Source organism: Scyliorhinus torazame, chromosome 16 (assembly GCF_047496885.1).
Source record: "Scyliorhinus torazame isolate Kashiwa2021f chromosome 16, sScyTor2.1, whole genome shotgun sequence".
NCBI lineage: Eukaryota > Metazoa > Chordata > Chondrichthyes > Carcharhiniformes > Scyliorhinidae > Scyliorhinus > Scyliorhinus torazame.
In genome coordinates, this window is record NC_092722.1 from 3,729,749 (window position 1) to 3,739,946 (window position 10,198).

Sequence of the window (10,198 nt, forward strand, 5' to 3'; positions counted from 1 at the left end):
AAATCTCCGGACTAAGTTCTGGAAAATGGGATCAGAATAGGTAGGTGCTTGATGGCCAGTACAGGCATAATGGGCGAAGGGCCTCCTTTTGTGCTGTAAAACTCGACAAGTCTAACTAAGGAAAGTTGTGTGATGAGAATATTGAGGGTATTAACATCAAGGCAGCTGATGGAATTAAGATGTGGATTGACCATGTTCCACCTGAATGCGGGCTGGTGGAGGGGGGCGGGGGGGGGGGGGGGCGGGGGGGGGGGGGGTTGTTACTAAATTACATTCTACTAATCTTGTTCAGCTAACCAGAGCACGCTGTCTTAGAAATAATTAACTAAAAGAGCACAAACGGCATCGTTTTGTGTTGTAACAGATTCGGCCGCTCTTTCAGCATCAACAACTGGACATAACAATGAACACTGACGACACAGACGTGCAGTACAGCCGATGGAATGACAATGCGCAGGAACAGGTCACCATCAGCATCTCTGCTATAGAAGCAACAGGCTGGAAAAGGTAAAACTCACTTCAAATAAAATTAATCCATAATCCACCATCTGCTCAGAAAAGAACAGTTTGTGGGTTTGGGGTGGGCCTGTTCCATCAAATGTGGGCAGCACGGTGGCGCAGTGGTTAGCACTGTTGCCTCATGGCGACGAGGCCCCGGGTTCGATCCCGGCTCTGGGTCACTGTCCGTGTGGAGTCTGCACATTCTCTCCGTGTCTGCGTGGGTCTCACCCCCACAACCCAAAGATGTGCAGGGTGGGTGGACTGGCCACGCAGAAACTAGAAGTCTAAAGCAATACAGAGTTCCTTTTTTTTAATGTATTTTATTACAAACATGGATCAAAACAGGTTACAATGAACAAAACCCCGGGATACATGTTTCCCAGCAATCATCTATACAGTCTGTACAGACTTTTCCTCTTTTTCACCCCGTGACGAACAGCCCCTCAAACACGGTCACAAACATCCCCACCTTTCCTCAAACCCCCCTGAAGAGCCCCTTAACTCATACTTTATCTTCTCTAACTGCAGGAAGACGTACAGGTCACCCAACCAAGCTGCTACCCCCGGTGGCGATGCCGACCGCCACTCCAGCAAAATTCTCTGCCGTGCAATCAGAGAGGCGAAGGCCAAGACATAAGAACATAAGAACTAGGAGCAGGAGTAGGCCATCTGGCCCCTCGAGCCTGCTCCGCCATTCAATGAGATCATGGCTGATCTTTGTGGACTCAGCTCCACTCTCCGGCCCGTACACCATATCCCCGAATCCCTTTATTCTTTAGAAAGGTATCTATCTTTTTCTTAAAAACATTTAAAGAAGGAGCCTCAACTGCTTCACTGGGCAAGGAATTCCAGAGATTCACAACCCTTTGGATTTAACTCGGTCTTAAATCTACTTCCCCTTATTTTGAGGCTATGCCCTCTAGTTCTGCTTTCCCCGACCAGTGGAAACAACCTGCCCGCATCTATCCTATCTATTCCCTTCATAATTTTATATGTTTCAATAAGATCCCCCCGTATCCTTCTAAACTCCAATGAGTACAGTCCCAGTCTACTCAACCTCTCGTCATAATCTAATCCCCTCAACTCTGGGATCAACCTAGTGAATCTCCTCTGCACTCCCTCCAGTGCCAATATGTCCTTTCTCAGGTAAGGAGACCAAAACTGAACACAATACTCCAGATGTGGCCTCACCAACACCCTATACAATTGCAGCATAATCTCCCTAGTCTTGAACTCCATCCCTCTAGCAATGAAAGACAAAACTCGATTAGCCTTCTTAATCACCTGTTGCACCTGCACACCAACTTTTTGCGACTCGTGCACCAGCACACCCAGGTCCCTCTGTACAGCAGCTTGTTTTAACATCTTACCGTTGAAATAATAATCCATTCTGCTGTTATTCCTCCCAAAATGGATAGCCTCACACTTGGCAACATTGAATTCCATCTGCCAGACCCTAGCCCACTCACCTAACCTATCCAAATCCTTCTGCAGACTTCCGGTATCCTCTGCACTTTTTGCTTTACCACTCATCTTAGTGTCGTCTGCAAACTTTGCCACATTGCACTTGGTCCCCAACTCCAAATCATCTATGTAGATTGTGAACAACTGCGGGCCCAACACTGATCCTTGAGGGACCCCACTAGTTACAGGTTGCCAACCAGAGAAACACCCATTTATCCCCACTCTCTGCTTTCTGTTAGTTAACCAATCCTCTACCCATGCTACCACTTTACCCTCAATGCCATGCATCTTTAGTTTATGCAGCAACCTTTTGTGTGGCACCTTGTCAAAAGCTTTCTGGAAATCCAGATATACCATATCCATTGGCTCCCCGTTATCTACTGCACTGGTAACGTCCTCAAAAAATTCTACCAAATTAGTCAGACACGACCTACCCTTTGTGAACCCATGCTGCGTCTGCCCAATGGGACAATTTCCCTCCAGGTGCCCCGCAATTCCTCCTTGATGATAGATTCCAGCATTTTCCCTACAACCGAAGTTAAGCTTACCGGCCTATAATTACCCGCTTTCTGCTGACCTCCTTTTTTAAACAGTGGTGTCACGTTTGCTACTTTCCAATCCTCTGGGACCACCCCAGAGTCCAGTGAATTTTGATAAATTATCACTAGTGCATTTACAATTTCCCTAGCCATCTCTTTTAACACTCTGGGATGCATCCCATCAGGGCCAGGAGACTTGTCTACCTTTAGCCCCATTAGCTTGTCCAATACTGCCTCCTTAGTGATTACAATCATCTCAAGGTCCTCACCCATCATATCCTTATTTCCATCAGTCACTGGCATGTTATTTGTGTCCTCCACTGTGAAGACTGACCCCAAAAACCTGTTCAGCTCCTCAGCCATTTCCCCGTCTCCTATTATTAAATCTCCCTTCTCATCTTCCAAAGGACCAATATTTACCTTAGCCACTCTTTTTTGTCTTATATATTTGTAGAAGGTTTTACTACCTGCTTTTATGTTCTGAGCCAGTTTACTTTCATAGTCTACCTTACTCTTCTTTATAGCTTTTTTAGTAGCTTTCTGTTGTCCCCTAAAGATTTCGCAGTCCTCTAGTCTCCCACTAATTTTTGCCACTTTGTATGCCACATTGTTTGTATGCCACATGTTTGCCACATCGGCCTTCCTCCTCTCCATGAGCTCCGGCTTCTCTGAAACCCCAAATATCGCCACCAAAGGGTCCGGTCCACTCCCTCCTCCACTATCCTGGCTAAGACCGCGAACACTCCTGCCCAGAATCTTCCCAATTTTTTGCAACCCCAAAACATGTGCGCGCGATTCGATGGCCCCCACACCTCTCAAACTCATCTGCTACCCCCTGAAAGAACCCACTCATTCTCGCCCGAGTCATATGCACCCTGTGCACCATCTTAAACTGTATCAGGCTCATCCTTGCACATGAGGAGGTCCCGTTTACCCTTCACAGTGTCTCACTCCATACTCCCCAATTGATCTCCATTCCCAACTCCGCTTCCCATTTCTCCTTGATCTTCACCACCCGCTCGCCTCCCTGCTCCCCCAGCCACTTATATATATCCCCAATTCTTCCCTCCCTTCCACATCCGGAAGCAGCAGTCGCTCCAGCAGGGTGTATCCCGGCAACCTAGGGAACCCCTTCCAGACCTTTCGTGCAAAGTCCCTAACCTGCAGATATCTGAACTCACTCCCCCTCGGCAGCTCTACCCTCTCCCTTAGCTCCTCCAGACTGGCGAACCCTTCCTCCAAATACAGATCCCTCACCTTGACCAGCCCCACTTCCCTCCACCTCCTGTATACACTATCCACCCCCCCCCCCCCCCGGCTCAAACCCATGATTCTCACACAGCAGCGTTAGCACCGACATCCCTTCCACCCTAATCTGCCTCCTCAGCTGATTCCATATCTTCACCGTGGACTGCACCACTGGGCTCCCTGAATACCTACTCGGAGCCATTGGCAATGCTGCCACCACCATAGCCCTCAAACTAGACCCCGTACAAGATTCCTCCTCCATCCTAACCCACTCTACCCCTTCTCCTTCCCACCACCGCCGCACTTGTCCACATTCACCGCCGAATAATAATGAAGCTAATTCGGCAACGCCAGCACCCCCCTGCTGCCTCTACCTCTGTAGCAGGGTCCTCCCCACCCTTGGCACCTTCCCCGCCCATACAAAGTCAGAGATGATTGTGTCCACTTTCCGAAGAAAGGCCTTTGGTATAAAGATCGGGAGAGCTTGAAAGATAAACAAGAACCTCGGCAGAATATTCATTTTCACCACTTGGACCCTCCCTGTCAGCGTATCCCACCTCTTAAGATCCTCCCTGGCCTCCTCCACCAGCTTCGTTAAGTTCCACTTATGGAGCCCCGTCCATTCCCTCGCTACCTGAATCCCCAAGTACCTTGCGCCAGCCCAAGGTGGCCCTTTGGCACCGTTTGGCGCGGCGCCAACCCCTCCGCCGCCGGCCTAGCCCCAGACATGCGGAGGATTCCGCAACTTCCAACCTGCCTGATGCCGGAGTGGTTCGGGCCGCTCTTGGCACCAGCGTCGGGCCATCCGGCCAGTTGCGGGAGAATCCCACCCCAGGTGTCTGAGTCAGACCACTGCTCAACTTGACAGCCTTTGGCAAAAGCTGCTGCTCAGCATAAAACTCCCAGCAAAACTAAAAACTAAACTGCCTACTGCAGACCTGACCCCTCACATTAATTGCAGCATCTCTATCCCACTAACTTGGTTATGACTATCTTACTAAGGCTACCCACAATCCCTCAATCATCTAAACCCCAGGGAACCTTCTTTCGATAAACAAAATTCCAATAGCCCTAGATAGATAAACAATATAGGTGGTTGGAATGAATGATGATCTCAATTTAATGACAGCTTAATTGCACCTTTTGCAGCCACAGTGTCTGGAAGCCTTCACCTTGATCCTTTAATAATATTACCGCAACAGATACAGGGGCGGCACCGTGGCACAGTGGTTAGCATTGCTGCCTCACAGCGGCAGGGGCCTGGGTCCGATTCCAAGTGTAGAGTTTGCACGTTCCCCCCATGGGTTTCCTCCGGGTGCTCCAGTTTTCTCCCACAGTCCAAAGATGTGCAGTTTAGGTGGATTAGCCATGCTGAATTGCCCTTCAGTGTACAAAGGGTAGGTGAGTTTGTGGGGGTAAATTGGGGGATTGGGCTGAGGTTTGGTGCTCTTTTGGAGGGTTGGTGCGGACTGAATGGGCCGAGTGGCCTCCTTGTGCACTATAGGGATTCTATGATATATATATATAAACTCAGGCATTAAAACTATTACTGCACCAAATATAAAATACAATATATTTAAAGTTCTCTACATTCATCACAGTGGGAACAGGAGGCTTAGTGTATATTTTCAATGTCAAAATACCTGATCTAAACTACAGGAACACTTTTTACTCTTTCCCCAGAACCTGCCAGCACTTTAAGGGTTAGTATTGTTGTAAGGAGCTGCCTGTGTTCCTGTGTGCAGACAGCTATTCCTCCAACAGTCTTGCCAATGCTTGTAATGCTGATCTGATTTAAAGATTGGGCATCTTTTTGTCCATTTCTCTTTTCAGGATATTTAATAAATTATGCACTGGAAAACTAGGCATCGTGATGAAAGTACTTGGAGGAATCGCTGTCTTTTGGATCATCTTCATCATCGGTTATGTGACAGGCTACTATATCCACAAGTGCAAGTAGAAAGATTCAGCAGAAACCTGCAAGTTGCTGAATTACTGTTGCCACATCTGCTACAAATTCTCTCCTCTTTCCAGAATCCTCGCCACAGCAGCTCCACGACTCCTGTTTGAATATAATGAAAGAATCAATCGAAAATTCATCCATGGCGTAACTTACTGGAGTAAGTTTCCAGTGCAATTTGGACTCCAAATTTAATCCTGACATAGTTTGTTTTTCTTAAAGCGGACATTGTTCCCAGGGGATTGTGTTGTGAGAGACAGGAGGCTATATCACTGTTAGCAGCTCAGTGACATCGTTGCAATCACACCAATCTAAAGTTGAGCAGCACACAGGCCAACGTTAAGCATTTTGCTTTTTAAAAAAATCAAACAAACCTGCCTTCAATTTTTATTAATAGTAAATACTGCAGATGCTGGAAATCTGAAATAAAACCATAAAATGCTGAAAATACTCAGCAGGTCAGGCATGTACATCAAGTAGGCAGTATCTGCAGAGAGGGAAAGATCGAGTGAAGAGTCAATGACTCTGCCAGAACTGCTAAATGCTCTTTGACATGAACCGCTAATTCTGTTTCTGACTCCACGGGTATTGCCTACTTGCTGAATATGATTTTTTGTTTATGTTCCATTGTAATTCTCCGAATGTGAGCCAAACAGACCCAAGTATCGTCTTTATTCCTGGTCTCCGCAGTAAAATATCTCAATGATCTTGGTGTTGGTGAGGAACTTTTCCAACGTTGCTTCTCCCGGGCTCTGTCCAATGTCACCCTCCTACTACAATGTCCACATGTGAAAACATGTGGCTGAGGAGGCGATCAGCCAGAGATGTCCTCCTACGACATATGACCTACAAATGAGCCAATGGTTAACCACATTGCTGTGGATCTGGGGTACAAGTAAGGATGGCAGAGTTCCTTCCCAAAAGAGGCATCAGTGAATCAGATGAGTTTTTAATCTCGACTTTTAATTCCAGATTTTTATTGAATTCAAATTTCACCATCTGCCATGGTGGGATTTGAACCCTCGTTCCCAGAGCATTTACCTGGGCCTCTCTATTACTAGTCTGGATTAATGTCTGATCAAATGCCAAGGCTGTTCCTATCTCATTCAGTGCATGCAAATCTTCAACATCTGACCGCTCACAACACCAACAACGTGGGCAGCACGGTAGCACAGTGGATAGCACAATTGCTTCACAGCTCCAGGGTCCCAGGTTCGATTCCCGGCTTGGGTCACTGTGCGGAGTCTGCACGTTCTCCCCGTATCTGCGTGGGTTTCCTCCGGGTGCTCCGGTTTCCTCCCACAGTCCAAAGATGTGCAGGTTAGGTGGATTGGCCATGCTAAATTGTCCTTAGTGTCCAAAATTGCCCTTAGTGTTGGGTGGGGTTACTGGGTTATGGGGATAGGGTGGAGGTGTGAGCTTGGGTAGGGTGCTCTTTCCAAGAGCCAGTGCAGACTCGATGGGCCGAATGGCCGCCTTCTGCACTGTAAATTCTATGATTCTATGATTCAATCCATTCACAGATTGTTCAAAAGTCCTTTCCCATCCCCAAGTGCATCGCTATCCCTGGCACGGGAGTGGGAGGGTGGAGGGTTAGCATTCAGATGATTGGTTAGGATAGTATCACAGAAGGGCAGCACGGTGGCGCAAGTGGATAGCACGGTTGCCTCACGGCGCCGAGATCCCAGGTTCGATCCCAGCTCTGGGTCACTGTCCGTGTGGAGTTTGCACATTCTCCCCGTGTCTGCGTGGGTTTCGCCCCCACAACCCAAAGATGTGCAGGGTAGTTGGATTGGTCATGCTAAATTACCCCTTAATTGGAAAAAATGAATTGGGTACTCTAGATTTATTTTTTTTAAAGAATAGTATCACCGCTCCTCATTTGGCTCAGTGAAGAAATACACCGCCCAGTGTAGTATAGGATGCTATAATACAAATTGAATATATGTTTTAACTGAAGAAAATATAACTGCAAGGTTATAAGGGCAGTGGGTCATTTTCCAATTCTTCACTTTTGGCGGGATGCCTTAGCAGCTGGAGTTGTGCGTTGGAAACCCCAGTAATCACCAGGTCATTTACTGATCATTTAATTTAAATGAATGACGGGGAAAACATATGCAATGCATCAGAGAGTGAAGCCTCTCACCTAAACCAAAAGCCCCTAAAACTATCCATCATCTCTGAAGGATGTGCATTGACGTACGTATATGTAATATTGACACATTCGTATACATGGTGTATACATGATGTGGAGATGCCGGCGTTGGACTGGGGTGAGCACAGTACGAAGTCTTACAACACCAGGTGAAAGTCCAACAGGTTTGTTTCGATGTCACTAGCTTTCGGAGCGCTGCTCCTTCCTCAGGTGAATGAAGAGGTATGTTCCAGAAACATATATATAGACAGATTCAAAGATGCCAGACAATGCTTGGAATGCGAGCATTAGCAGGTGATTAAATCTTTACAGATCCTTATGGTGTATACAGTTATATACACGCACACATCTATACACTCAGATTGATGGATATAAGATTTAAGATTTGATTTTTCCAGACTGCTAACAGCGTGGAATCTCTCCAAGACTTGGGACAGAAAATTGAGCCCCGACTTCATTGCCCCAAAACGTGTTGTGGCAAATTCTGTCAGATATTTTTGGAGCCAGAAAGAGGATGTGCTACAGATAGTGAGCCATGTTTAAATAGAATAATTATTAAAATTGGATCCCACTCTGAAATTTGTAAATTTGTATGACGCCCTCTCAACAGTACACACCTCATCTATTTCAAGTGGCCAGTTGACAGGCTCGGCTCTGGGGTGTAGTGTCACTGTCAATAAGGTTGCAGTTGTATTACTGAATCATGAAATTTGACAGTAAATAGTTTTCGACTTGTGCATTGAACATCTTTCTGCCTTTTCATTTGCATGTATTTTTGACTCTGTGTTGAAGTCTGCATTGAAAGTTCACTTTTCTGTCTTGCTGACAATTACTAGGCCCCAGATAGCCAAGTTTGAAAGGGTGGGATTTGTTTAGCTGCTCTCATTGTGATGATTAGATTGGACCATGGTGACCAAGTCAGGAGAGAACCATCTTCAGGGGGTATGGTCTCTGACCCATGTTTATTTATTTTAGTGCTAAAAGACCCATATTTACTGATAAGTCAAACCGTTCATTGCTGGGTCTGTCTAAGAGACCTGTCTGCAGCACCTCCAGTTCACTGTAGATGTAGCAACCAAAACAAGCTATTGTTTGTAATCTGATTCATGGGTGTGGGGCAGTGAGGCTTCCATTTCCATTGCTGTGAAGGTCAGCGCTGTATCAGGCTTTGCATGATTAATAATGAACAGGAACCTGCCGTCTCCTAGACTTCATTTCAATACCTTGTGTAGTAGGGGGCTGGTCAGTGGCCCAGGAACAAGCTTCCTGCTCAGGGTTGGGTGGAGTGTGTGGGGGCAGGGGTGTGGCAATGTTGATTTATTCCCTTGGTTCATTAACAATACCTTTCCTGTTAGTTGGGTGAGAAGAGCAGAATGTGGACTGAGGTTAAAGCATTGTCATAGAATGGGCAGGGAGGGAGTAGCCAATGTTGAAGGTGTTGAGGTTGGGGTGTGGGGATGTAGGGTGTGGGGGGCACTGAAGTCCTGTGTAACTATGTTTAAAATATCATTTAAACGCAAACATTTAGGCATATTCATAATAACACGAACAGGGGTACATTTTCATATCCATTATGTGTTTGTTGGACAGTGTGACAATGTTTGCATGCTGAATTACCCAACCGATTGGACAGAATTAGCTTTGTGTACAAAATATGGACAAGATCCCAAACATACTGAGCTTGAATGTGAATACTTGAAGGCTCCTTAGATTGGGTATCTGGTATGTTTAAAGCAATGTAGCCACCTAAAGGTAATTGAGCAAATATTGGGAAATGTTGGCTGCAAGGCCATTAATCCATTCACTGTATATTTCAGTGTATTTCTTTGCAAAGATCATAATAAAGGTCCCTGGTAAAATCCTGTCTGGCAAATCAACTTGGAAGCTGGAGCCTGTGTGATTAAGTAATGGAGCACACTTAGTTCCTAACCCCAAACCAAAAAGAAAATGCTGGAAAGTCTCAGCAGGTCTGGCAGCATCTGGAGCGAGAGAAAAGAGCGAACGTTTCGAATCCAGGTGACCCTTTTTTTACACCTAGTTCCTATGTGATGTCTAAAGTAGAGGTGGAACAGAGTGATGGTGAGATTTGTTCTCGTTGGCCTGCACCAATGGACAGATAGTACGGCAGGTTTCCTGAGGGCACTCAGAGGAGGAACGGTTTGATTAATGAAGCCACTGGCAACGCCAACCATATGGTTCATGCTGACAGTAGGTGGCATTTGGGAAAATGGCACAGCTCCACATCTGTCCATCTGCTGATGTAGATTTGTTTGCAGAATGATTGCCAGAGAGGTGAACTGCTGGCTGTGATTGTGGAGGTAGAGGTAACCG

At 46.4% G+C, this 10,198-nt stretch overlaps 1 protein-coding gene across 1 annotated transcript; it reads left to right on the forward strand.

The window, feature by feature from the left end:
• The first annotated feature begins 368 nt into the window (after positions 1–368).
• LOC140392524 (small integral membrane protein 1-like) lies at positions 369–9,726 on the forward strand. The gene is made up of 2 exons (XM_072477784.1): positions 369–507; positions 5,586–9,726. The coding sequence occupies exons 1-2, from the start codon at positions 404–406 to the stop codon at positions 5,710–5,712; spliced, it is 231 nt and encodes a 76-aa protein (XP_072333885.1). The 5' UTR covers positions 369–403; the 3' UTR covers positions 5,713–9,726.
• Positions 9,727–10,198: the final 472 nt, after the last annotated feature.

Bases quoted from the DNA above. Each gene is read 5' to 3' on its own strand.
- LOC140392524 (XM_072477784.1), top strand. From the start codon at position 404: ATGAACACTGACGACACAGACGTGCAGTACAGCCGATGGAATGACAAT. The intron at 508-5,585 runs GTAAAACTCACT...TTCTCTTTTCAG, and splicing joins GAAGCAACAGGCTGGAAAAG to GATATTTAATAAATTATGCA.